This window comes from Tauraco erythrolophus, chromosome 2, assembly GCF_009769465.1.
Source record: "Tauraco erythrolophus isolate bTauEry1 chromosome 2, bTauEry1.pri, whole genome shotgun sequence".
NCBI lineage: Eukaryota > Metazoa > Chordata > Aves > Musophagiformes > Musophagidae > Tauraco > Tauraco erythrolophus.
In genome coordinates, this window is record NC_141466.1 from 19,608,294 (window position 1) to 19,636,211 (window position 27,918).

The 27,918-nt window shown below is 39.9% G+C and overlaps 1 protein-coding gene across 1 annotated transcript in view; it reads right to left on the reverse strand.

Moving 5' to 3' along the window:
• Positions 1–27,918, reverse strand: part of CDC40 (cell division cycle 40) — a 45,885-nt gene that overhangs the window by 5,561 nt on the left and 12,406 nt on the right. Inside the window, exons 3-12 of the mRNA XM_086608117.1 lie at positions 26,820–26,949; positions 13,944–14,027; positions 11,822–11,961; positions 11,103–11,199; positions 9,306–9,445; positions 7,638–7,712; positions 6,923–6,968; positions 5,422–5,523; positions 4,008–4,123; positions 3,789–3,922 (exon numbers count right to left, since the gene is read on the reverse strand). Of these exons, the coding sequence (XP_086464243.1) occupies positions 3,789–3,922; positions 4,008–4,123; positions 5,422–5,523; positions 6,923–6,968; positions 7,638–7,712; positions 9,306–9,445; positions 11,103–11,199; positions 11,822–11,961; positions 13,944–14,027; positions 26,820–26,949 (1,064 nt within the window). The remainder of the gene's footprint in view (positions 1–3,788; positions 3,923–4,007; positions 4,124–5,421; positions 5,524–6,922; positions 6,969–7,637; positions 7,713–9,305; positions 9,446–11,102; positions 11,200–11,821; positions 11,962–13,943; positions 14,028–26,819; positions 26,950–27,918) is intronic.

A 27,918-nucleotide genomic window follows, 5' to 3' on the forward strand; every position in this document is an offset into this window, starting at 1 on the left:
GATTTGATTTAATGTATTCAGCAGAAAACACGTGCAAAATGTCCTTCAGCAACATTAATTAATACAGAGGGGATGGTTATGACTTCATTGTCTAATTCACACAGCAGAAGGGCTGCTGGGACACTACTGGAGCAGAGAGCGTGGGTGGCTGCCTTGTACTCGCTGACTGAGCCTTGCTGGACAGCAATACTGTCAACATTAGCAAGGCAATTACCATTCTATTTTATTGTGGAGTAAGTTATTTCCCATCATCTTCTGTTAAGCAACGTGCACATGGGCGGCGGGGTGAGAAGCTGCTCTGTTGTCAGGAAGCAACACAAATGCTTCTGTGAGTTAAACGTTAAAATCGTCTACCTCTCTGCATAAGAAGGGCAACCCACTTAATACATGCTGTGGGTAAGAGCTCATGCAGGGATAACTGGCTTCCAGACAGGCAGACCTAAGACTACTGTTGGACAGTAAATCTGTAAAGGTTTAACGAAAAGTCCTCATAATCTCTGAGGCTCCAATGTGACAGCACAGTCCCTCGTGCCTCAGCCTACCCTTCTGCACCAACACCCAAACAGCTTCAAACCCCACCTGCAACAGGACACAAGGTCACAACTGCAGTAAGGCCAGATCCTTATGAACTCCCAATATCCAACACTTCCTCAGCCCACCAGTCATCTGGAGTCCTCAATGCCAGGTGAAAGCAATCTCATTGGAAGCCTCGTTAAAAAAAAAGTCTCATCACAGAAGATGCATCTCCAATGCTGAATTGTACTGCAGTGAGAAATTTAAATGCAGCACAGGTTGTCCTGCCTTCTCTCCCTCTACAAATGAAGGCTCATCTACTGGAATTTATTCAAGACAGCTCTGCTTTATGTTGAAACCTACCAGACACACTTAGGACAGCTGCAGGATACGCTGCATTAAACTATTAGGCAGAACAAAGAGGTACATTTATGTTTCACATTTGCTTCCAGTCAAATTGCTAAATAAGTAATATCAGCCTACTCCCTTAAAAAAAACTTTTAAAAAAATTACCAAGAAAGATGCTGTCATGGTTGCCTGACCTCAAAGCTCATGTGATATATTGTTTGTTCAAATTTTTCAAATTTAAAGATCTTCAAGTCTTTTCCCCACTTCATAGTATTTCAAAGGCTGAAAAGTTTTTAATACGAAAAGTAGTATCTCCTAGCCAAGATTTAAAAATGTGATACTCTGGTGTTCTAATGCAACTTCTTCCCCAAGCAGGGTAGACAAAACGCTTTAAAAGAAAGAAGGAAAAAACCCAAACTCGACCCACTCCAATTTTGAGATCTATACATCATGAAGAGCTCTCTCAGGAAACTACAGTATCTTTACACAGGAATGACGGAGGGAAAAGGCCTGCTGAGGGCTATAGCTGTGCAGGGAGGACAAGCCTCCGAAGCCTGTCAGGACAATAACTAAGCTACCACTGTACAGTTCTTGCTTTGCTAGTTCACTTGAAGGTAAAAGGAAATAGAAGCCTCCAAGGTCAATTGCCCAAATCATTTCACTGTTCATTCAAGTAGGATCAGACACATATGAAGCGGACAAAGACAAAATACCATTTTGCATTTCTAGAAGAACGAACACAGAATATGATACCCACACCAACTTTAATATTGCCGCTGTAACGATACAATCGCATCAAATGCCAAAGCAGACAAACTTCAAAGTACTCCCATTATTGCAGATTAAATGGTTTCTTTCAGAGTCTTAGTCTGTACTATCCTTGCAGTCTGAACTTTCAGCAACCAACTAACAGAAATTCAGGTACAGCACAGTGAAATCTATGCATGGGGTGAACTCCTGGGGAAAGGAGATTTAAATCCTCAGGGCAGAAGTTCCTCACTGTGATGAAGTCTGACCATGGCATCCCATGACCAGCTCTGGGCAAGTCAAAGTGTTTACAAAACACACTACGAAATTCCTCTAGACAATTGAAACTAAGCAATTAGACCAGCTTTAGTTACTGACTTTTAAGGCCATACTCAGGTCATAATTACTTCTGCTTTGTTTCTGTAGGATACTGAAGAAATACTGTGCTGAAGGACACATGAAGAAACAGTCAAAAGGTACAGTAAGCAAATCAACCGAAGTTGCAAATAATTTTCCTTATGAACTTAGGAAAAAAGGATTTGAGGTGCAACATGAAATGATTTGCCATGGAAGTTTTCAAGCTCTAAAAACTTCTGTACTGAATACATTAACTTAGTTTTAGTGCACTGTAAAAATCTGGATCTTGAAATTGTAGAAGTATGCCTACAGACCGATTAACATATATCATGGCAGGTTGTGGAGAAAGGTTTTCAAGTTGTGCCTAGGAAGACAGTATTACATTTGCTCTTAATAAAACCAAAAAAAAATCTCCAGTGACTGCATTACAGAATATTGCCTACAGTTGAGTTCCCTGTTATCTGAACAAGGGAGCTCTTTCTTCAGCGTACAGCACACTCAGTACATATTTTTTTCTTCAGAAGGAAAAAAAAAACAAAACTTCTGCTACTGGAACAATCAGGTTGCGATGTTCCCATGCTGGAACCTTTTTGCCTTCCCTGCTCTTCCCCACAGGCTGACTAAATCCACCCACTTCGCTATTTATTTCAGCCATCAACACAAAGCTCACAAAACAAGGGCAATCTAATCTCAAGGAAATAACACATTTGTGCAAGCGAGATCCTCCTCCCACTCACCAGAGAGGAGACAATCCTTAGCAGATACGATATTGTAAAGATTTTTCTTTAAGGAGCTCAGTAAATACACGGGTCTAATTATGAAGTACTGAACAGAGGCTCTCTTGGAGTGACATATGGTGACAGCATTACATGTCTAGCCTAAGCCTGGGTTTCCAGACTTTGGTCATTACCACTGCTGCTACTGGCAATGATAGCAGCTGATCACAGACATGCTGAGGGTTTTGCTGGCTGCTTGGGTAACATTCAAATACCACAGATTGGAGACTCTTGTCTAGGTTTAAATAAGAAAAAATAAAGCTAGGAAGGAGCTGATTAGTCACAGAGCTGTCGAGCTAGAGCCCGTATTGTGCAACAGCTTCGCGTGTGTGAATGGTAAAAGGAAACAGATACCTAAGGATACGGGAGTGATTATTCCAAACATAAATTTGAAAACCTAAGAGAAATCTTAAGAGTCCTAAGCTGAAAATCTTAGTACCTAGAACCTTGTGGAAAATACTTCAGATAGATTTGTTTTCTCCCCGGATATGCTAAAAATCGAAAGCCATTTAAATTGATGTTTCTTACGAGTTTTTCTTGGATTTGCTTTCACTTTACTGTCATCTATTGTATTCATGCTGTGGGTATCAACGATTGCCAAAAAGTCCAGACTACCAGAAAACCAGAAATGAAGCTACACTAAACTGGTTATTTCATACGTGGGCCAAGTATTATATAATACTATGCACATCCAACTTCACAGCATTCAAAACCGACACACACTAATGTAACAGAGCAGACAGTTCTTTGAAAGGTTAATTTAAGGACTAATACAACCTTTGGGAAAGGAGAGAGAACAGAGATCACTAATAAAGTGCAGCGTGCTTCAGGCTGACAGGGCTGTCTTATGCTTTCTTTGGGGGAAGAGGAAATCTATGAAGTGCCTAGAGCATTAAGCCAGAATAGGGTTTTAAAGCTCGCTCTTCCTCAGCTAGCTAGAACTCCGTACACTCCAGTGTCCTATGTATTACGTATACTTCTAAAAAGAAACTCTTCTCAGTTTTCTCATAATATTATTTAAGTTAAAATTCAAAATTTTAAACTTACCATTCCCAGACTCTTAAACTCTTGTCATCAGATGTACTCACAAACCTTCTATTTTCATCCACAAACACAATGGTGTTGACAGCTCCCAAATGCCTATCGTATTCCTGCACAATCTCACCACTTCGAATATCCCACTACAAATAAAAAAGCCAGAATAAGACCTCATTTTTTTTACTAAATATTAGAATTTTTAGAGGAAGAGATATTAAGTAGACATACCTGCACAATTTTCTTATCTGACATTCCTGCAACAAAGAGATTTTGTTTATCTTCATCAGGATTGAACTTGACACAATAAGGAACCTTCCTGTTTGTGAATCTTGAAATACATTGCCCTGCAAGAGACAAGCCATTCACGTTGCGTCAGGTGGGAAGTTCTAGCTACAAAGAACTAATCAACCCATACTGATAAAAACATTACTTTTACTTTATTAACAGCAGAAAATACTTGTTTTAAAGTCCTTGAGAGGATTAGAGGGTAGAATTTACCCTGCTCTTTAATTAGACCTTGTTTCACATGTTTGTATGCACGCACCTGTATAAACACATACAAACTGTTCCCTACCTTTACTACAGCTTTCCAAACGATGTAACTGCTCAGTACCCAGTATGTCATCAGGACATATCAAGGACATCAGGACTGGTCAGGATATCACAAGCTGACCACTGTCTTTGCAAAGCATCATCTCCTTAGGATCGGAGGTCGTCTTGACAAGAGACTTAAACTCAGGCAAGAATTCCTCAATCCTAAGCCTAGAAAAGGGTAACGGAAATGCAGCTGCAGAACAAACCACTGACCTCCTCTGATAGCCTCAGCCACAGATACCCTGATTACATGTGATCTGTAACTTACGGGAGCCTGTTTTAATCCAAAAGCTCAATACATTTTTCAGATGTCTAAATAACTGAGTTCAGACTCAAGTCTGAAGAACTTGACTTAGACCTTTCTGGCTGTCACCTGTATGAGACTAGTGGCACTGCTAACAAAGAAAGCTAACGTCTTTTCAAACACGGAAACTTCCTCTCTTAGGAACAGACTTAAGTTTAAAAGAATATGGACAAAATCTATCCTGTATCTTTTCAGCTTAAGAAACTATTTGGAGCAGAATGTTACAGAGTATCTCCCTGGCAGTTCTGTCACAGCATCAGATCTACTCTTTGCTCCCTGTACCAGCAGCCTAATTTCCACCACCTTTTCTTATCTGGAGTGCTCCTCAAGTTCAGGTTAGCCAAAAGATCAAGCGAAATAATTTTTCTAAATTAAGCATATTTAAGTCTAAAGGGTGATTTCTTTACTTAATTTTATGCCTACAAACGTAAACGTGCAATTAACAGATTTGGTAAAATTTTGTCTTTTTGCTGAAAATTGTTCTAACATTACAAATAACTATCAAACTTCTCAAATAAAAGGTATATGAAATACAGGTACATAGGTAGTGTGAAATGCACCATTACAGATAGCAACAAAACATTTAGGGAAAAAAGACTATTCATCCTGTAATGAAAGCCTAAACGCTGAACTACAAGACATTAAAGACAATTGGAAACAACCTGGGTGACTGATAATATATCATGATATTTACTACTAATTAAACACAGTGCCAAATAACAGCATCTACAAATACAAACCTACCTGTTTCAGTGTCCCAGAGTTTAAGATAGCGGTCATATGCAGCACTAAGAAACCGAGTGCCAGCATTATTAAAACAGATGTCTCGAACAGCTTTACTATGTCCTACGAGATAGAAAAAATGCAATGATAAACTTTTGTCCAGTCAAACTTTGAATTAATGTTTTTTTTTTTAAAAAAAACATTATTCAAGTTAAACGCTCCAGTCTTTAACAATGCAAAGAGAACAAGGAAATCGCTTATTGGAGTTCTTCATGAGCACTAGTAAAGAATAATTCAAGTGAGAAAGAAAAGGAACTCCTAAAGAATGATGAGAATAAAACCCCCAAATCCCCACGCCTCCAAAGCACTGGAGAGAGAAACAATAGCACTGCACAGAACCAACCACTGGGCATCATTGATAAACTGATATACAAGCAGAATTTTAAGTACTGTTGGCTTCAAAGATTGTTCTGGTCTCAATTAAGAGCTGCAAGAGAAGTAGTAAGTATCAACATCTAATGAAAAGGAGGAGACACAAACACTGCAGGAGACACATTTAAAGGAGAAACATTTAAAAATTAGAAAACAGGTACAAAATATGGGAAATACTAGATCAGAAAATTAAGAATGCTTTTATTTGGTGTTAACCTTGGTACTCTCCAACCCCAATACTTTCATCTGACCACTGCATCAGACTTGTAGGAGATGTCTTTAGTTAAAATATTGGCATAGTAACTTAAATATAGCAAAACAGCAGGCGAACCTGGTTGATAATAAGGACCTTTTGAGAAAAACAGTCAAAACTGTTCAGAAAGAGCACTCTATTGAGCGAGAACCTTTTTTGAGCCATTATCTTTGCCATACTGCTGTCATCAGAAGTATTAGCTGAAAAAAGATTTCTTTATTGTTACTCAACATATATTCACTCAGTGTTCTAGAAATGTTCCCATTTCAAAAGGAGAATCAGCCGCTTTTGTTCTGCATTCAAGGCTGCCTAGAAGTTTATATTTCTCTCTCTCAGCTATCTGCTTTAAAAAGCACCTGTTACATGAACAAAGATGGCACTTGAACCTAAAAAAAAGCCCCATGCTTTTGCACTAGAAACTCAGCACAGCAGAGATCACCTATTTAAAGCAGGATCATCAGGCCATGAGATGCCCTCACTGCACGAATACAGAGGGCTGCTGTTCTCAACAGGAGGATGAGGCGATTTAATTTCACAATTTTACCTCTGGAAAAGAGTCTTGCATAAAGTATTGATGATTGCAGTACACTAATGTTTCTAATGTTTTGTTCTAGGAGTTGTGAGGTGTTATTCATCAACATTAAATTGCTTGGAATAATGACAAATGTTCATGAAAAACTTGCAACTTTTTCAATTCTTATGGCCAAGATCATACTGAATACCATTTACCTTGGATGACTATAAGTCCTCTCTATGATAAATTAATAAGCTAATCTAAATCATAACCTTCCATGAAGTTTTTTAAAATATACATTAGTTTCAAAAAAAGATTATTACCAATAAACGTTCGTAGACATCTTCGATCACCATATACTTCCCATAGCTTGTGAAAAAAAAAAAAAGAGACAGAGAGAAAAGATGTCAATTGTTAAACAGTAATGATGCTGAAATTAAGTGCAAACATATATGGCAACATCTCTTAAGAAATTAATTACAAACATATGACATCTACTGATTAATCACAACATCTACCCAGGAATTCACAAGAATGCACTGACACCCTCTTGTTAGCAAAATCTCCTTAAAATAACTAAAAACTCCACACCGTATTCCAACTTTAAAGCACTAAGGCTTTGCTAGTAAAAATATAAAATACCATCAGCTTTCTAATATGATGCATGCTAGACTAAAACGAGCTGAGTTCAAGACCACAAATGCTTCAGTAAAACTTCAACAGAAACCTATTGCTAGTCATAAAACTAGACTTCATAGAAAATTAATTATTATAATAACAAAGGCAATAGCCTGAGGAACTTGTGACCTTCTGAATGCTATTACTAGATGATTAACACTGTCCTAACACCCACAGTCTTGTGTATTATTTATATCTTTGACTCAAAGAATTTGTAATTTAAAAATCAAGTCAGAAAAATAAAAGTAACACAGACAAAAGGTATTTGGTAGAAGTACCAAATGTTAAGTATTCTAAAATGCCTTGTCTATATTCAATGATGATACAAAATACATACATGAAAACAGAAAAATAACTCACCTTAATTTTGCAATCCATAGAGCAAGACAACAGTATATGCCCAGAGAGAGGAAACAATCTAACTGCACTGACACCCTGAAAATAAGGACATAGTTAAACAGTAAGTGGAGCATCTAGATATCTCCTCAGTTCACTTGCCCTCTTTTCTAAGCAAAAAGCTAAAGCTTGTATTCATAAAATATACAGATACTGTGTCTTGAAAAGAAATAACCTACCAACATTCCGTTTTAGAAACAGCAATGCATTTCGAACAATTGTTATTGGCAACGAATTGATTCACTTCAACAGCTGTACATACACCCTCCTTCAACACTCACACCGTTACTGCGGTAAATGGCAAAGAAATACAAACTGTGGGTTTGGGCAACTGTTTCTGTATAACAAGTCTTTTCAGGTGGGGCAACTGAGGAAATTTTCCACAAAAAAAAAGTCAGACCAGCTCCATTTCTTACTTATACTGCCAGTGGCTTCTACCCACTGGACTCAAGATTCCCTGGGCACAGCATTTTCCCATCTACCTGTATTTCAGGTACTCCTTGCAGAGGAAGTCCAAAGGACCACCAAGTACTCATGGTTTGATGTCCCTCCTTTCTATTTCATGTCAATTACTCTATTCTTATTCCATCCAGCTCCCCTCACTCCTGGTTGGGGTTGGGTGCTTTATCCTCCCTATTATTGTCTACTTATATCTCTCAGCTTTTCTAGATTTGTCAGCCCATTTTTCTTTTGCTTTTCTCATCAATATTGTTATTCATCTCTTGTTTGAAGGAAAAAGCCATTTTGTGCATCAGTCTGTTCTAATTGGATAACAGGCAGAGGAGCGACTAGAGTTTTGGGGAGGAGATGTTAATCTGGAAAGCACTGATAGCTGCAGCTACAAGCTCTTTGATGAAGCAATCATTGAAGAAGAGTTCTGAGCTGTGACTCAGCTGAAAAAGGCTAAAAGCTAAAAGTGTTCCCTGCGTCCTCCTTTCTTCCATCTTTCAGATACCATTAAGGTGCTGTCCATTGCAGCACAGCATATTCCCTCAAGCAATACCGAAAGTTAGAAACAAAAGAAGCAGCAAATTGAGTATGGGCTTTACAAATATGATCAGTGAAACACTTTTGTAATACCAAAATTATGTACATAGTTACGGGCTCTGGCACAAGAAGAAACTGTAAATGTTAAGTAGTGCCATCAAAGAAAACTCTTAACAAGGCAGACCCCTGAAAGGTAATAGTGGTATTTGGGAATCCTGGAATGCTGATGCATCATAATCACAAAAACTATGTAACTTCTCATAAGTTTGATAAGAAATAGCCCTTAAGTACTTTTACTATTAAAAAAACGCATTTTCAGGGATCTCTAGAATTAGCCTTACTCTTATTCATGTAGTACTTTAGGAAATAACTCCAAATCCCACAGAAGTCACTGAAAAACACTGGTTCCTCTAAAGGAGGTCAAGAAAGCACTATGTTCATGAAAAAGTATACGCAGGTCAACAACTGCATTTGAGCAGGCAAACACCTTGCGTGAGCATATAATGCAACCAGCTACATACATAATGTGGTAAAGATGAAAATACTCCTTCCTTCTACAGATACTTCAGTTCTACAGAAGTTACTAGCTTCAGGCACAAGTGAAGTGGGTTTTTATGATGCACACTCACAAACACGACCTCCTACCTTTGTATGTCCAGACCACACATGGATTTGTTTCTTTGGAAGATAGCACTTCTCTGGTGGTACTGAAGAACGGAGATTAACTCCAACATCTTGAGGGACATGAAGATAAGATCTCCCCTGATAGTCATACATTTCCTTAACTGAAAAGGTAAACAGAATTCTGTGAATCAAAGTGCCTGTATTTTAAGAGGTTGTATTCTTTGACTTGCTCAACAGTCACGCACAATTAAGGTTTTTCTCAACACATCTGCTCCGCTGTGAAGTAGGGGAAAAGAGAAAAACCCACTTCAGAGGACACAGATGTGGAATGGTATTTGACATCAGTTGAGCTCAAATGAAGTCATTTCAGCAAAGTCTGCTTGGAATCTGATAATCTGAACATTAAAGACAACCTCCTCCCTACACATCTTACACATCATCAAACGGCAACAAAATTCCTCCAGCCAGCAAAGGTTTGCTTACACGAACTCTACACAGACTATATATGTGCAGATCTAATCCTGGCGTTCGCTTGCAATTCACATTCCAGCCAGCTCTATGCCGTGTCAGTCACATCAACAGAATTACAAACCAGAGAAAAAAGATCCATTTGGCCAGTGGGAACTGATATGGGCTAGCTGCAGCCAACAGCTGCTCTTGAACTAAGTTTAAGGAGCGACTGGACAGCCATGCAGGGATGCTTTGTGCATGGAAATGGGTATTTCAGACTAGAGTTGTGTTGGATAGCCACAACATTAAGCTGTGCACCGATTAAATTAGTTTCTCAGTTGCTGGGATATTGTTATGGCAGCTTTGGTTGTACAAGTGACCTCCTGCACAGTATCAATGTTTACATATGTCTGTAAAATGGCATATTTCTGAAATGCTGAAAAGTTCATCTTGTAAGGTCTTTCACTGTGAAACTTCAGGTAGAGACCATTAAAAGTTGGATACAAAATGACTACTCCATAGGATCCTCAATGGCTACAATTTGTTATGCTCATCACTATTCCACAAATACTGTCATGATCTGCTACATACAAACAGAATGAAGTACTAATGTCAGCAATGCATATCTCATAGCCACTTCTTTAATGCATATAAGGATGCTCCAGCTTGTGCATGTGAGCCTGGCTGTAGAAAGTGGTAAACAAAGAGAGACTCTGTTTACCTAACTGTCTCTGCCAAGCAATATAAGGCAGGACTGTTTTGCATGCAGGGAGTTGAAATAACAGTTTCCAAAACCCACTTAATTTTACTTATTTACTTATGAAACCATTTGCTTTGAAGGTACCACATGCTATAGGCTTCCATAGGGTAATTATTTGATACACAATTATTCATAGTATGACAGCAAGAACATTTACATTAAGAACTGAGGAAGTATAAAGTCCAAGTGATTTTCTAAATTGTATGTCAGCCATAACTTAAAGCACTACCTGCTGATGAAAGTACTGACATAAAACTGCAGTAATTCTGAAGCTGAAACTAAGCCAAACTCATAACTTTAAAATGTTTGCTCTGTAAAATAGGAAAGGGCTATGTGTGCCTAGTACCATTAAAAATAAATAAATAAACCCAGTACCCTGAAAGATGACATTTCCACGCTGCTCTTCACAGTATGAAGTGGAATTAGTCCAATTTATCTCTTTCCCTGTCCTTTATGCTTATGCCTGTGAGCGCTATTATCTCCAATACAGAAACATGGAGGTGCCTCAGCAAAAGCGCTGAGGCTGTCTGCCATCCTTACTAATTAACACAGTAGGCAAGAAAACACAGTGAGCAAGAAAATGAGAACAGGCAGGAAGATGCCATTACCATGTAATATAGTCTTCTCCTCTCCAGGTTTATCATCTTCTACTTTTCCTCTCTTCTGCCTCTTAGCTGTTATTTCATCCAACTCTTTCTGTTCTTCCTGGAAAAATAAAACATGATCTTGACTTTTAAAAATTCAGCGTTCAGAATCATGTAACAAAATCCAGGACTGGACTACTGTTTACTTACTATTAAGATCACATTTATTTGCTAAATGAAATTAGAAATATTTTTAAGCATCAGTAAAGAGAATACCTTTATCAAAACCAGAATAGTTTGATAAGCTATGTACACTGAGAAGAATTAAATACTATTTTTTTTATTCATAGACTACAGCTAAGCATCACTGACTGAACAAGAAGGATGTTTGTTGGTTGGATGGTTCAAAGGGGTGTGTGTTACTGTTGGGTTTGTTCGGCTGTTTTTTTCTTTTTTAAACACATTTTACTTTCAGTTCTTTTCAAGCTGCTTCTGTTATCTTTTAATCAGACTCTACACACTACACACAGATACAATGAATTTTATTTCTAAATAGTCTTACAAATAATTGAATGCAGAATATTTGGAACACCTTATTCAGACATATCACCTGAAATGTTTGTATCACCCTAAAGCACAGCATGGATCTTCTGCTTGGACAAACTACTAATGCAGCTGGATCTCTGTCAAGACCACTGCAATGTACTAAAAATTTGTATCTATTGTGTTAAAGTAGTACTTACTTCTGATGGTTTGGCTACTTCTTTTTCATCAACATACTTTGCCCATGGTCCCAGAAAACCATCAATATTAGATGCATCATTCTCCTTGAATTTCTTCCTTTTTTCAATTTTCCTTTGTCCTGTTTCAAACACTGTTAAACCTGAAGAAAAAAAACAATACACCGCCTGGCTGCTAATGCAGAATACAACGTCATAGGTTGCATCATAGTCAGTTTAAAAGTGAAAGTCACCACCACTCCTTCCAATACACACAGCAAAATTAGTCAAATCATTGCTGAACTTTCTAACTATGAACACTGCTAACTATGTACAGTAACAGAGAAACCACTTAAACCGTGTGTCAGTGTTAGAGTATTTAACCATGCATGCATCCACGCGTTTTTAACAGTAAGTCTGCAGACTGTATGAATACATCAATTTTCATACTTTAAATAGCACATTGAAAAACAATTGGTCCTAACAATTGGATTCTGATCCCTCTCACCTCTCAGTTTCTAAACGCCCCCCCCCAAAAAAAAATAAAACAAGTCTTCTGAAACCACAACTGTGTATTTTAATGTAGTAAAAAGTCATAGAATCATAGAATGGTTTGGGTTGGAAGAGACCTTTAAAGGCCACCTAGTCCAACTCCTCTGCAACGAACAGGGACATCTTCAACTAGATCAGGTTGCTCAAGAGTCACATCCAACCTGACCTTGAATGTTTCCAGGGATGGGGCATCTACCACCTCTCTGCGCAACCTGTTCAGTGCTTCACTACCCTCACTGTAAAAAATTTATTCCTTATATCTAGTCTTATTCTACCTTCTTTTAGTTTAAAGCCATTGCCCCTTGTCCTATTGCTACAGGCCCTATTAAAAAGTCTGTCCTTGTTGGCACAGTCATCTACCTCCAACCACTATCTTGTTCTTTCATAGAAATGCTAGCTTTTCACAAATGCTGTGCCCTCAGAATTTCATTTGTCAAAACCATTAAATAATATAGATACGGCATGAAAAAAAAAAAGTTAAAAGATGTTAAAGTAATGACTTCAAAGTTTTTCAAAAGGTTCTAGATACAGATATGTGCAATTTTCAAACGTTTTCCTACAGTATCAGTAATACTCATCTAGTGGTGAGGAGCCAAAAAGACCTTTGTTTAAGCAAGGAGAAATAAGCAACATAAAAATTAAAGTAATGATCATATGAAAGAATCATACATTAATCAAGTGTTTTCTTAAAACCCTTTTCATAATGGAATTTCGGTATTTTTTTTTTTAATTTTTTAAATGATTTAATCTTAGCCATTTCTGTCTAATGCCTGTACTTGCTACAGAATATTTTCTTTATCTTACTTTTGAAGGAAAGAATGAAATAACCTTGGATATATTCCATGGAAGAGGACACAGAAATAAAAAACCTTTGTATAAACATGTGAATAAGATGTCAGAAAAAGACACGCGAGGGAAAGTATAACTGTAAAGTTTACACAGGTACAATTTTCCAATGCAAATAACTCACTTGAAGTGTTAAATATCTTGTATCAAAGTATTAATTACAAACCCCACGCCTCTGGTAGTCGCAGTCACTCCTCCCAGTGGCACGCTATGCCTTTACCATTTGGCAACCTTCCAATGGTTTTTCTTTTCCAAATAACCCGAACAGATTAACTCTGCTAAGCAGAGATGCAATCCCAATAGGCATGTGACAGGTTGCATCCAGAGTGATCAGTTTGCTACTCAGTAGCACAGTTAGGGTGATTAGCTCAACATACAGGTGTCCTAACGCAGATGTACAATGATTTTAGCTAAGAGAGAATTTAAGAGGACCAAAAAGGTGTTTCAAATATACAGATCAATTCTATCCACATAATGGCATATACTAGGCTCCAACTGCAAACCCTAATTTGAAATTTAACATAATGACAGCCCGAAATATTTGCTACTTCAGGAAAACAAAGCACTCCAGTATCTCTCTTCCCTCTTCATGTTACAACTGCAACACATCTTTTTTATCGTGTCTTTGGACATGAGTAAGCCTCTCATAATTCCTTCCTTTGTCAATACCTATTCCATTTCTTAGTAAAGAAGAAATGGAAACAGTCATCAGTTACAAGTCATTTATACGAGATTCCAAACTAATTACCTTGATTTTTTTCAGCTTCTTCTACAGAACCAATATATTTGGTAGCAACTTCAGGGTTATCTATAGAGGGATCTAATGCATAACCTAGAACAAGAGGAGAAATAAAATACTGTTATTTCAAGCTTTTTAGTTTTGTACAACTTTTATTACTTCCCCCTCCCCGGCAATTTTTTACTGTTGGCTCTCAATGAGCTAGGATGAGGAAGGGTTGATACTCTGAAATTCCATCCACTTTTCACTTGGCCTCAGTATTAAGATTACTACAAAGTATTACCATGAGGTCTTTATAATAATAAATATAACAGGCAACGTAAGACATAAAGGGAGGGTAGTCACAGGGAGTAAAGTCAAAGAATCCTTCTGGTGGAAAAGGACCTCAGGAGACCCCTGGCCCAACACCCTGCTCCAAGTGAGGTCAACACTCAATTCAGACCAGTTTGCTGTAAGACAAACATTAGATTTTGAAACGCCACAGCAACCTCTTCTTTTTCTAACATGACATAAGTGAAAGACTAGCTCAAAATTTTATGCTAGTGACATGTGATTTTTACACAGATGCTGCTTTAGTTCAGGACACTGTTCTTTGGTTTGCGAAGCCAGTAAGTCACGCCGAAACCAGCCTGTCGCTGCTGCACACAGAGAGCCCTCCAGCTTCAGCAGCAGCCTCTGACCCCGCAGCCCCCTCCCTACCCACTACCTCCGCTGTGTCAAAGTGAGTGCTACTCATCTCTGGTAGTCCTGGGATGGCAGCAGCCGGAAGGGAGAGGACAGAGATGGAGAAAAAGTGGAAAGCATCTGAAGTTTTCTAGGGCTTTGTGCATATTCTGTCTCCTCCAGCAGAAATTATTTCATCCTCCTCCTGCCGGAGTTGAGAAAGCTTCTTCCTTCAACTTGAAAGTAGTTGCTTTGACTAACATGAATGGTACCAGAAGCAGCACCAATGTCCTTTAATTTTAAAAGAATTAAATATTCGCATCTTCATTTCCTGATTACAGTTATTGAGTCTTGTTAAAAAAAAACAAGACCAAAAATTGCTGCATTTACTCTTTTAAATAATTTCTAAAATGTATCACCATTTTATAGCTATTCAGGATATTTACAATTTTTGATAATGAGGTTCTTATTTTAATATACATATCTTACAGTTTTTCTCCATTTCTCCTGCAGTGGATAGCATGACCTTAAGAGAATAAGACAGACAAACTCACTCATCAAGTTTCCAAGGAACAGGTGCACTGAACAGTCACTGACCACCATGGCTTTTTTTTTTGGGGAAAGACTGCACCCTGGTGGACATATAACCAATTTTTATTAAATATTATTCAAGTGGCAAAATGTTCCTTGAGGACCCAATGAGAATTTCTCTGTATCAGGAAAGGAAAGAAGAAAAAAAATAATGAAGCAATGAAGATACTAAAGCACCAGTAAAAGTAATCACACATACAAAATGAAAGAAATCCTACGTCATACAATCTAATTCTTGTTTCTGTTGATTCACAGAGACAATCACGAACAGCGGAAGATTACCCAGTCCACCCTAGAGACCAATGGCTCATAAAAGCACTTGGGTGCATACAAGTTGAGAACCTATCAACATCACCCAAACAGACAAAGCAGTTCATCTGCCCAACCACTTCTCAGAAAGACTCCTGTCCTGGAAGATGGTGCAGTTAATTTCTTTTTAGATGCAGAAAAAAAAAATTACTGAAATTAGTAGAAGAGCCATTCCAAGAACACCGCAAGTGTTCCAATACAAACAGAGCAGCAATCCACCTGCAGACCAACACCTGAGCTTCAACCCCTCACACGACATCCTTATCTCTAAACTGGAAAGACGTGGTTTTGATGGATGGACCACTCGATGGATAAGGAATCGGCTGGATGGTCGCTCTCAAAGAGTTGTGGTCAACGGTTCAATGTCCACGTGGAGGCCAGTGACGAGTGGTGTTCCTCAGGGGTCAGTACTGGGACCAGTGCTATTTAACATCTTTGTTGGAGACATGGACAGTGGGATTGAGTGCACTCTCAGCAAGTTTGCAGATGACACCAAGTTGTGTGGTGTGGTGGACATGCTGGAGGGAAGGGATGCCATCCAGAGGGACCTTGACAGGCTTGAGAGGTGGGCCTGTGAGAACCTCATGAAGTTCAACAAGGCCAAGTGCAAGGTCCTGCATGTGGGTCGGGACAATCCCAAGCACAAGTACAGGCTGGGCAGAGAATGGATCGAGAGCAGCCCTGAGGAAAAGGACTTGGGAGTGCTGGTGGATGAGAAGCTCAACATGAGCCGGCAATGTGCGCTGGCAGCCCAGAAAGCAAATCGTATCCTGGGCTGCATCAAAAGAAGTGTGGCCAGCAGGTCAAGGGAAATGATTCTGCCTCTCTGCTCTGCTCTCGTGAGACCCCATCTGGAATACTGTGTTCAGATCTGGAGTCCCCAACACAAGAAGGACATGGAGCTACTGGAACGAGTCCAGAGGAGGGCCACGAAGATGATCCGAGGGCTGGAGCACCTCTGCTATGAAGACAGGCTGAGAGAGTTGGGGCTGTTCAGCCTGGAGAACAGAAGGCTCTGGGGTGATCTTATAGCAGCTTTCCAGTACCTGAAGGGGGCCTACAGGAAAGCTGGAGAGGGACTTTTTACAAGGGCATGTAGTGATAGGACAAGGGGCAATGGATTTAAATGGAAAGAGGGCAGATTTGGGTTAGATATAAGAAAGAAATTTTTTGCATTGAGGGTGGTGAGGTACTGGAACAGGTTGCCCAGAGAAGCTGTGGATGCCCCATCCCTGGAGGTGTTCAAGGCCAGGCTGGATGAGGCTTTGGGCAACCTGGTGTAGTGCAGGGTTTCCCTGCCCATGGCAGGGGGGTTGGAACTAGATGATCTTTAAGGTCCCTTCCAACCCTAACCATTCTATGATTCTATGATAAATCTGGTAAGACTCTGTCATGGAACAACATATGCCCAGATGCTCCATGGAGTATGACATAGGGAGAGAGATATATACCAATGCCCTCCTATGAAATATAAATTCCCACTATTCCTAAACCAAACAAGAAAATATTATTCTAGACTATTATTAGGATTTATTTCCATGGATAACCAAACTGAGCAGACACTGCAATTAGATTTTCGCTAATTTAACTACCTGCTTTTATTAAGCCACTATTTCAATGAGTTCTTTTCCAAGCTATAAGGTTTCTCTTAACAGCAGAGAGATATTACTTTGGATTTATGTCAAAATCAATACAGTGGTTTATTTGTCCTCCAACTGTATTGACAGAGTCTCTGGGACTCTATTTGCCCAGTACTTGTAAAAGAGGAACAGTATTCTAATGAATAAGGCCCCTGGGCCAAGCACAGCTTCCCGTGGAAGCGGAGACTTCTTATAGCTGGGTTGAATTTGGTCCAGCATCATTCTCATAGAAAAGCTCTGAACAATTTCTACTTTCTAGTGGATATGTGAAAGAGAAGCTTTTCTTTCTGGCTGCGACTCCTAAACGCAGCTGCAAAAGACAGCTTGCTTTTATCCGACTCAGCTGGTATGCCATATAATATGCCCTGACTCCTACGTCTCCTTCACTTTTATTTAGGAGGTAGATATTTCATGCTATGTTTTAACAAGGAAAGGTACAATTCCACCTACATCCACAACTTCCATGCACCTGAAAATGGTTGGTTAAATAATCAGGCGTTGATGTGTGTTGCAGAAAGACAGCTAATTAAAGCATGTTTACACCGTACTGTGCAATGCAGCATACAGAGAGCCGGGGTAGCTCAGGTGTGTGGAACAACACAGCTGGACTAACCCATTCCGACTGCACTGGCCTCTCCGCAGAATCCGAGCAATCGGAGAATGAAGTGCCTACAATTGTAGGAGGTAATAGCGACTGTAGGTGTTGCACGTAACATGAGTAGATGAAAAAAATCAGAAGTGTTAATTCCAAGTCAGAGTCATTTTAAGCTCTTAAAATATCGGCCTTACTGATGCAGTAATCCTGTTACAACTAAGTTACTGAATACTCAAAGAGCTTTGAGATTCATGGACAGAAGACTGTTCCTTATTAAATTAATAAGACATTAATATCTTGTGAAGGAGAGATGTTAAAACACTAAATGCTGCATGGATGAAGCAGTCCACTTCTAGGATGAGTACTGATGCTGAAATAGCTATGAATTATTTTTCTACCATATTCATGAATGGTTTGTGCGTAGCATGTAAATAATAAACAGCAATTCTGCTTCACACTGAAAATTTATATATGCACACTAAATTAAGGAGAGTATATTGCTTTTTATTTTTTTTTTAAATGCTCAAAAGGGAATTTTCAAGAAAAGAGACTGCTTCTGCTGAGGGTACCAAAACAGAAGAATAAACAAGTGCTTGTATTTGAGGACTTCCTAGACTTTTTAGCCATGCTCCAAGGACTACAATGTTGGAAAAATAATCCTAGTTAAACTTTTGGCCATTTATATCATAATGACTTGTGAAAAGAAATTTGTTTTTCTAGAGAGAAAGCCTTCTCTTTAACATTCGAAATTCTATCAGAAGATTGCCTTACATCAGTGGATTCAATATAGGGTAGATTATCTATGACTGCAGATACAAAACTGGTTACCAATTAAAAAAAAGCCAGGCTTTCACAGAGTAATTATTAATGGCTTTCCATCAAACTGGGAGATTTTCTTACACGAAATTATAAAATGGTCTGTCTAGACTATTGTCGTGGTTTTAGGCTGATCCAGCAACTAAAACTCACACAGTCTCTCCTTCTCCAATAAAGTAGAGAGGAGAGAAAAAAAAAAAAAAAACAAAAGGACTGAGGGTTGAGGCAAGAACAGAGGGAGCACCCACCAACCATGGTCCTGGGCAAAACAGGCAGCGCTTTTCTCAAAGCAAAACAGTTTATTAATGATTACTTAGAAGGACAAAGGGAAATAAAAACCGATTACTTGAGAGGACAGAAAGAAACAAAACCAGATCTTAAAACCGACACCTTCTCCCCCCCCCAACCTTCCTTTTCCTCCCGGCTCTACCTCCTCCCCCCAGCAGCACAGGGGGCAGGGACTGGGGGAGTGCAGGTCAGTTCATTCCGTGCTGTTACTGCTGCTTCTTTCTTAAAGGAGAAGGAGTCCTTACACCCTTTTCCCCTGCTCCAATGGATCCCCTACCCACGAGGAAAAATCCACAAACTTCTCCAACGTGAGTCCAGCCCACTGGAAACAATCCTTCCCCACAGATTGCTCCGGTGTGGGCTATACCACAGTCTCGGGTACTTAGGGAGCTGCAGCCACTCGCTCCGGCGTGGGTCGTCACGAAGACTCCAGATGCCTCTCTGCCTTGCCGTGCCCCCAACACGACCATCCTCGGGCTCAGGCATCTTCTCCCCACGGGCTGCGAGTGGGTCGCTGCTCCACCGAGGCCGTCCTGGTTGCAGGGGGGCAGCCTGCTATCTCACCATCAGCCGCAGGGGAAACTCGGCTCCGGCACACCTCCTCCCGCTCCATCCTCACTGACCTGCTGTCGATGCAGCTGTTTCTCTCAGATCTCAGTCCTCTCCAGGTGAACTCAGCCCAGTGGGCACCCTGGGAGTGGGGTGCCCCCGAGTTCCCCAGCTGGCTCCGCCGCCGCCATTCTCCGTGGGCAGCGCCGGCCCGACGCAGGCAGCTGCCCGGCCGGGAGCCAGGGAGCGGGGGCAGTGCCCTCCTCCCTTCTCTGCTCGATCCTGGGCGAAGCACCTTTTCCGGTTCCCTTGTCCTGACTTAAATAGGGCAATTCGCAGAGGCGCCCTATTGGCTCAACCCCGAGGGGGATGGCAGTCTGATCCGGTGGCCAGAACTAAGCCTAACCCGGATCCAAAACCGGGGAGGTCGCAGGGAGCAAAATCCCTCTCCTGCCACCAGAACCACCCCCCCCTCCACATCAAACCATGACAACTATTTTATTCAATATATTAATGGATTATGCTATCAGCAAAGGATCACATACCTGTAAAACCTGCAGCTGACACCAAAGACAAGTGTGAAATATTTCACTTCAGCAAAGACATGCTGAATGACAAATACCAAATGAGAAAATAACTGATTAGGTACAGGGGGGGAAAAACCAACAAAAACAGGCTGCAAGGGCAGTGGTGTTGATACACTTAACAAGTTTGACACCAATGGGGAAAAAAAAAGAAAAAAGAAATCTGAAAATTATTGCAAAGGAAAATTATATAAAACACGGAACAGCACTGGCAAGGCCTAATCCAGATTGGCATGTCCAGTTTTAAGCAATGCATTTTAAAGAAAGATGTAGATAAAAATCAAGAGTAACAAGAACAATAAAACGTTGCGGGTGGGGGGAAGGCCTAGAAAAGGTTGAAGAAACATGCTTCTCAGTCTAAAGAGAGATGAAGGACAGAAGGTGAAACAGCGATGGACTCAAAGGTAGTTTCAATACGTGAAACGTAACAGACAACAATGACCCATGGCTTGGTAGGGTTGCTGAAGGGAATATGAGAAGTGTGTAAATTCGCAGCACAGAAGGTTCAGGGTGGCATCAATAAAATCTCAAGTATTACACTTTCGAAAAAGCTGCAACTAGAATATTCATGTAGATTTTAAAACCATGCAAAACAGTGTAAAAATAAGAATGACCTTGAAGTAATTCTGACTCAACTCAAGAGATCTGACTAGATCACTGGTTTCAAGCTGTTGTCTGTAGATATAGAACCTGAATATCCCCAGACTCTTTCTGGGGAGCCTGAAAGACAAGAGGAGCAGGTTTGCATTCACAATAACAAGGGTTCACAACCTCTCAGGGGTCAAGAATGAAAAAACGGCTTAAGAACCCAGTGTGAAAGAAAAAAAATGGAGAATGACTAAAGCAGTCAAAGATTTGGCTTCTCCTTTTGTGTATTATATGCCTAAACTACAATGGTTTGTATCCTAAAGAACAAAAAGACAGCAGCAGATATCCGACGGGTATCACAGAGACATTCTTGATAAAGAAGCTGAGATCTGGTTGATCTGTCAGAGATCCAAGATTTGCATTTGGCATGATCTTCCTCAGTTTTCCATGGACTGAGGGATGGTAAAAAAGCGACTCAATTCAGCTATGGTATTTTTGAGGTTGTATAAAGTACACTCTGGAAGCGCAGCTCATTCTCAAGAGGTTGTTTACTGCAAAGAGAAGCGGCAGATCTTAACCCCAATGTGGAAAACATCTCCAATGCCTGTGTCGACTATACCTCTCTGAACTTCTGGAATCATAGAATCATAGAATTGCATAGGCTGGAAGGGACCTTAGAGATCATCTAATCCAACCTCCCTGTCATGGGGAGGGACGCCTCTCAACTAGATCAGGCTACTCAAGGCTCTGTCCAACTTGGCCTTGAACACCTCCAGGGAGGGGGCATCCACAAAGGGAACCTTACTGAGATGAGCAGGTCTCATCCAGATTTAAAAGGTAGTTGGTACTGAGAAGGTTCAAAGAGTGGTTTTTGATTAAATAGCTGGGGATAGCCAATAGTTAAGGAAAAACAAGCAATTTGAAATGACACACAATCTTAAAAAAGCCGTATCCTTAAGCAAAAGGTAGCACAGAAATATGAAACCTCAGATAACAGGGACAGCAATAAGCACAGAATCCTATTTAAACGGAGGGCAGGGAAATGGAAATCCCAAGCATGCACACAAAAAGGCAAAGGCTAGAAATAACACAGTGAAATTTGAATATCTTGTTTTAAATTCAGAAACTAACGTAACTGGTAGGGCAATACTGACATAATTGGACAGAATACACTCTTTACAAGGTAGAAAGAATACAGAAATAAGATGGTCACACCAGCAGGGAAAAACTATATGCTACAGAAAGGTTAAAGACAAATCAGATTAACAAGTTAATAGTGCTAACAAGCATTAAAGGATCTTTTGGACTGAAATTCCAGGTTTAAGTAGTGGTAAGCACAGTTGCCAGGACTCCCTTACTGACTGGTCAGCTAGAAGATGCAATAACCGTGAAATAATAACGGAGAGTAAACAGGTGCTAGGAAAAGCAGCACAGTAACAACGAGATATTTCAGTCACCTCCTTGTAGTAGACTGTGCAAACCTCACACCAAGATGTGATGAAAACAGCATTTTTACACAATGTACTTGTACTATGAAGCAGTCATGCTAGAGATTCACATGAAAAAAAAGCCAATTGAGCAGTGCAGGAAACTTGATTTTAAGACATTTTTTCTAAGGATACACATTTTAATAATGACCATAGCACACTATAAACCAACATAGAATCACAGAATGGTTAGGGTTGGAAGGGACCTTAAAGATCATCTAGTTCCAACCCCTCTGCCATGGGCAGAGAAACTCTCCACTACACCAGGTTGCCCAAAGCCTCATCTAACCTGGCCTTGAACACTTCCAGGGATGGGGCATCCACAACTTCTCTGGGCAACCTGTTCCAGTGCCTCACCACCCTCAATGCAAAGAATTTCTTCCTTATATCTAATTGAAATCTGCCCTCTTTCAGTTTAAATCCATTGCCCCTTGTCCTATCACTACACATCCTTGTAAAAAGTCTCCCTCCAGCTTTCCTGTAGGCCCCCTTTAGGTACTGGAAGGCTGCTATAAGATCACCCCGGAACCTTCTCTTCTCCAGGCTGAACAGCCCCAACTCTCTCAGCCTGTCTTCATAGCAGAGGTGCTCCAGCCCTCGAATCATCTTCGTGGCCCTCAACATCGTTGAGGAAGCAAAGAAAGCTGTAAACACATTTACTACAATGATCCCAAATCTCAGAACAGGAGGCCTATATTAACTAAAGAAGATTTTAAAAAGGAACAGAAAGTGAGCACCAAAGGGTAAAGCCTTTTCCAAATGCAGGGACACTTCAAAGATACCATGTAGGAGAAACGCCTGCCAGCTATTAAAAAGACTTTAAAGAGACCAGAAGGAAGTGAGCACAGCTGAACAGTATGTAAAGAGAAACTATTAGAAATACGGAACTATTCTTCCAAGAGCTGAAGTTCCATCCAAATGTGAAAAATACAAAGAACCAAACTCTAGCAGACAAAGTAAAAACTACAGTAGGCACTACCCATCCTCCCCCCCCAAAAGTGAGGAGCAAATCACACATGGTAGAAAAACTAACATTTGTCCTTTGTCAAAAAGTGCACAGGCAGAAAGCATTCCACCCAGCATGTAGGCCAACAGATGAACAAGGAATGAAAAGAGAGCACCAATGACATTTTTTTAAAACACATGTTCATTATGGAGAGGCTTGGGGAGGCTCCTGTGCTAGAACCTTTATGGGTAATGCGACAAAATATCTATGTCAAAGTGAAATGTCAAGAAAGAGAGAATTGAGAAAGCGGTAACAAAACACTGGGATCAGACGGTAGTTATCCAAGAGATCGGAAGCCGAACCACAGTGCAAAAACTCTCACCCAATATTACCTCAATATGACAGAAATGGAAAGTATCAAACACAATGCCAACTTCCAAAAGATGCTTCAGAGGAGATCTTGAGAACTATAGGTCAATCAGTCAGATATTTGTATGGTTAGAAGTTTCAAGTAGTAGAAACTATAAAACAGACAACAAATAGGCACTTGGGTGAGCACTATATATTGCAGCAGAGCAATCAATACGGCTTTCTGTACAGCTAAACTACAACAACAAAACCTCCAGAATATCTGAGGTGACAATCATGTGAAGGAGCAAAGCTTGACTAATGTTGGATGCCTTTACAAAAATTGAGTTAGACTGATTAAAGGGAGCCTAAAAGACACTTTAAATAACCCACAAGTCTTTACATGGTTGATTGATTAAAAGCTATTAAAATACTGGCAAGAATAAGTAGTCAGTTTCCACAGCACAGGAAAGTCACTGGTGGATTCACGCTTAGGCCCATGCTGTTCAACATACTGATAAATCATCTGGAAAAAGGGAGCAAGTAGCTTTTCCAAAGTTACTCAAAGTCGTAGAGAAAAATGCAATGTTAACAATTCTTGGAGACTGAAGGGAAAAAGCCTCTAACTTTATTAAGCCACAAAGCAAATTTACAGTGAGATCACATGTTAAAGAAGACGACTGACCAGATCTTTTCCGATGGAAGAAAAGCAGACTGAAATGAAGTTATGGCCAAGATCTATAAAATAAGGAATGACAGAAACGGTGCATAAGAAATGACTGCTCGTTGGGTCTTCCAACCCAAGAGACTAGGGGATATCAAGTCAAATATCCTGGTTTTGACTGGGACAGAGTTAGTTTTTCTTTTTAGCTGCTAGAAGAGCTCTGTGTTTTGGATTTAGTATGGGATGTTACGAGAGGAATGTTGATAGCGCACTGATATTTATAGTTGGCACTGAGACAGCCAGGACCTTTCAGTTTGCCACGTTCTTGCCAATGTGCAGGAGCACAACAGGCTGGTGGGGAGCATGGCTGGGACAAAGGGCCCACAACTCCCCTTACGGTTTGAACTTAGACTTAGGATTGAGGGCCAAATTGGCCGATGGAGTATTCCATATCAAGGAACGTCATGCCCAGTATATAGATGAAGGTTGACTGGGAAGTTTAGAATTCTCTTCTGAGGGTACTCTCAGACTCTTGCTCTCTTTTCGGGCCTCTCACTCATCCAGGATTGTGGTGTCAGGGCTTATTTGTTTCGGGATCACTTGCTGGGACAGGATAGGCGTTGGTCACCAGCTGGTGAGCAATTACACTTTGCATTGCTTGTTTGTATGTATTATTATCGTATATACATATATATTATTATTTCATCATTATTAATTTTAATTTTGTATTATTGTTATTATTAAATTGTTCTTATGAGTCCCTTTCCCTTGTCCCCTTTAATTCTTGTCATGGGTTAGGCCACTCCGGCAACCAAACCCTACACAGTTGCTCACTCACCCTCCCCCACCCCCAGGGTTGAGGGAGAGAATTAAAGGAGAAATGGGAAACCCGTGGGTTGAGATAGGAACAATTTAATACAGATGATTTAATACACAGTGTAGATGCTCACCACCCCCTCTTATCCAAAGCCTGTCTCGTCCTGAAACTGCAATCCCGGACAAATGTGAGGCCCCAAAATAGAGAGGGAGAGAGAGAGAGATAGTACTCTGAGAGTGGGAGTACTGGAAGAGAGAGGGAAAAAAAGCAATAGAGCAAAAGCGCAAAGGAGCAAAAGCAGCGAAAGAGCAAAAGCGCAAAAGGCCCCTCTTTCCAGCTGTCCCTCACCTTTTTACTGGGCATGACGCTGCATGATATGGAATACTAATTGGGCAGTTTGGCCCTCAATCTTAAGTCCAAGTACAAATTGTAAGGAAAGTCATGGACCCCTTGTCCCGGCCATGCTCCCCCCTTATCCTGTTGTGCTCCTTCACACTGGCAAGAACACGGCAAGCTGAAAAGTCCTTGAGACCTCAGTGCCAACTACAAACATCAGTGTGCTATCAACATTCTTCTCAGAGCGAGCCTCTGAGTAAAACCAAAGCACGGAGCTCTTCAGCTGCTAAAAAGAAGAGCTAACTCTGTCCCAGCTAAAACCAGGACAATTCTCTTGCCCATTCCCTGAGAGTGAGCAAGAGGCTTCACGGGGTTTAGTTGCCAGTGGGTTAAACCACAACATCAAACTAGAAAGCTGTTAAGTTCCACAAGTTCAAAACAGAAGCACTTCCTCACACGAGGTGCTGGTAAGCTGCAGAACTGCTTGCAATAGGTTACTATGTACACAGAAAAATTATATGAGTTCAAGAAGCAGCTGGACAAATTTGTTAAAAGTAAAACCCAAACAAAACCAACAAATTCACTGAAAATGAATAAATATAGAAACGTTGCCCTTGGTTGAGAGCTTGCATATTGAAAAAAAGTATTCAGATGTATCACTATTCACTTGCTTCTTTCTTCTGCTCCTCACTAGATACCTATTGCTGCCCGCTTGTCTAATATGATAAAGGGCTGGAAGGACCCTCAGTCAATGACAGCATGGATGTTTTGAGCTATCCCAAGCATCAGAAAGAAGAAGTACTCTTACAGTAAATATTTACTGCAAGATAAGTAGATGAGAAAGACTGTCAAAAAATACTTGGGTTTTATACAGAAGAAAAATTAATCACTGTTGTATGTAAATACATGGCAGTTTCGTTCTTTCTAGTGTCCAAAGAACTCTTAAAATCCATAGTCTTTCCACATTTTCCCTATTAAAAAAAAAAATCTATTTTTCTTACAATTCATAAAAAGTCGGTTTCAAACTCAAGCCTCTCCAAAACTCAAATGTTTAATTTTTCAAATGCAACTATTTACAACTGAAAAGGTTCTTCAAGGTAAGAAAGTAGCAACTATAATGACCATCAATACAGAGATACACCTTTGGGTGTGTCTTTGCCAAGAGTATTTTAGTAGATGTATTCCCACTTTCTTTGATTCCCGTTCATTCAGCTTCTATCTACAGAGGCAACCACTCTGAAGAACCTGACAACTCCGTAAAGCTTCCTTTTGGTTTTGAGAGAGCTACCTTCAGTTAGAATCACATGAAAGAATCTATTTGCATACCAGATCTACAGTTACTTGTCATATTAAAAGTGTGAAATTTTGATTTATGTTTCCTACACTGATGCAATTAATGGAAGGATTAATTAAGAGGGGTTTGGTAGGAGGTCGTACACTTGATTACAATTTCAAAGGGAATTACAAAATGAGATTTCCCAAATAAACACTATGATCTCCAGCTGTATGGATTCTCATTCAAAGACCTTTCCTCATTTTAGTAAGTCTGTTAAAAAGCAATTTATGGAACTTGCAGTCCTATTAACTGTTCTATAGAGAACAACTTGTTTTGTCCAACCTAGGCATAATAAAGGTGGAGGTGAATTCCACTGTTAAAGACTTACCATAGGTTGCAAATGTTCTTCGTTGTTGTTCAAACATGAAATCATTGATGTGAGCTGGTTCTGCGTATCCAGAAAGCATATTTCTAGGTGCAGCCATTTGCTGAGTCCTAAATGGATTTTCTGGTCCAAACTACATCAACAATGTTAAAAGAACGTATATCAGAATTACTAATTTATTATTTGTATGTGTGTACTTTTTCAGGAAAAAAAAAGATTTGTCTTTCAAAAACTGTTAACATAAAATCACTTCAACTTTCTCTTTCGTTATGGCTACTGAATAAGCTGCTTAGTCTGCTATTTTACAGAGCGATTGCTTACGTAATTGGTTTGAACAGCTCATTTCATGACTGAACTTTCTAGCCTGTATTATCAGTACAGAGGACAAATCAAATCAACTACTTGACACAAAACACTGCCATTCAGTATGTGATCAGGACAAGCATTCAGAAGACAAAACCAGAGCACACTGTCCCTTGTAAGGAAGAGATATCAACAAAGAGATACCAGGTCCTACTAAACCTGTGTATTTAATACAGAAATTACACTGTCAACAATACCTTTGTGCATTTAAAAAGTAACTAGAGACTCGCTGTATTTTTCCAGGAAATTCACTTATGAAACCCTGCCTTGCCTTTATTCTTGCAAGATGACAACTTGCAAGATGGGAACTTCAGCAGACTGCCATGACTTCTCAAATACGATAGACAGTGGCTTAGCAACTTCATCTGTCAGTCCCCTCAGGACCTGTGGATGCATCTCATCAGGTCCCATTTAAATTTAATTTTAACTCCTATGCTTGTCAGCCATATTTGCAGACGTCTGAGAACATCCCGCATGAGGCTTCTGTAAGTAAAACACTTACACAAGGTAACACTGTACAGGTAAGTTTGAATCAGCAGTTTTGTTCACACGCTTCATTGCTTTGGTATGTTGCAAAACACAAGTTTGCTATGAAAAGGCCAGTTTATGTGGTTACACAAAAGGTTTTCTAAACATAATAACTAATGTAGAAATTTCAGACTGACACAGCCTTTGTCTATATGGAATGCTACCCCCTGGTCTAACAGCAGACAAACTGTACAAAGAAGTTAAATACTGA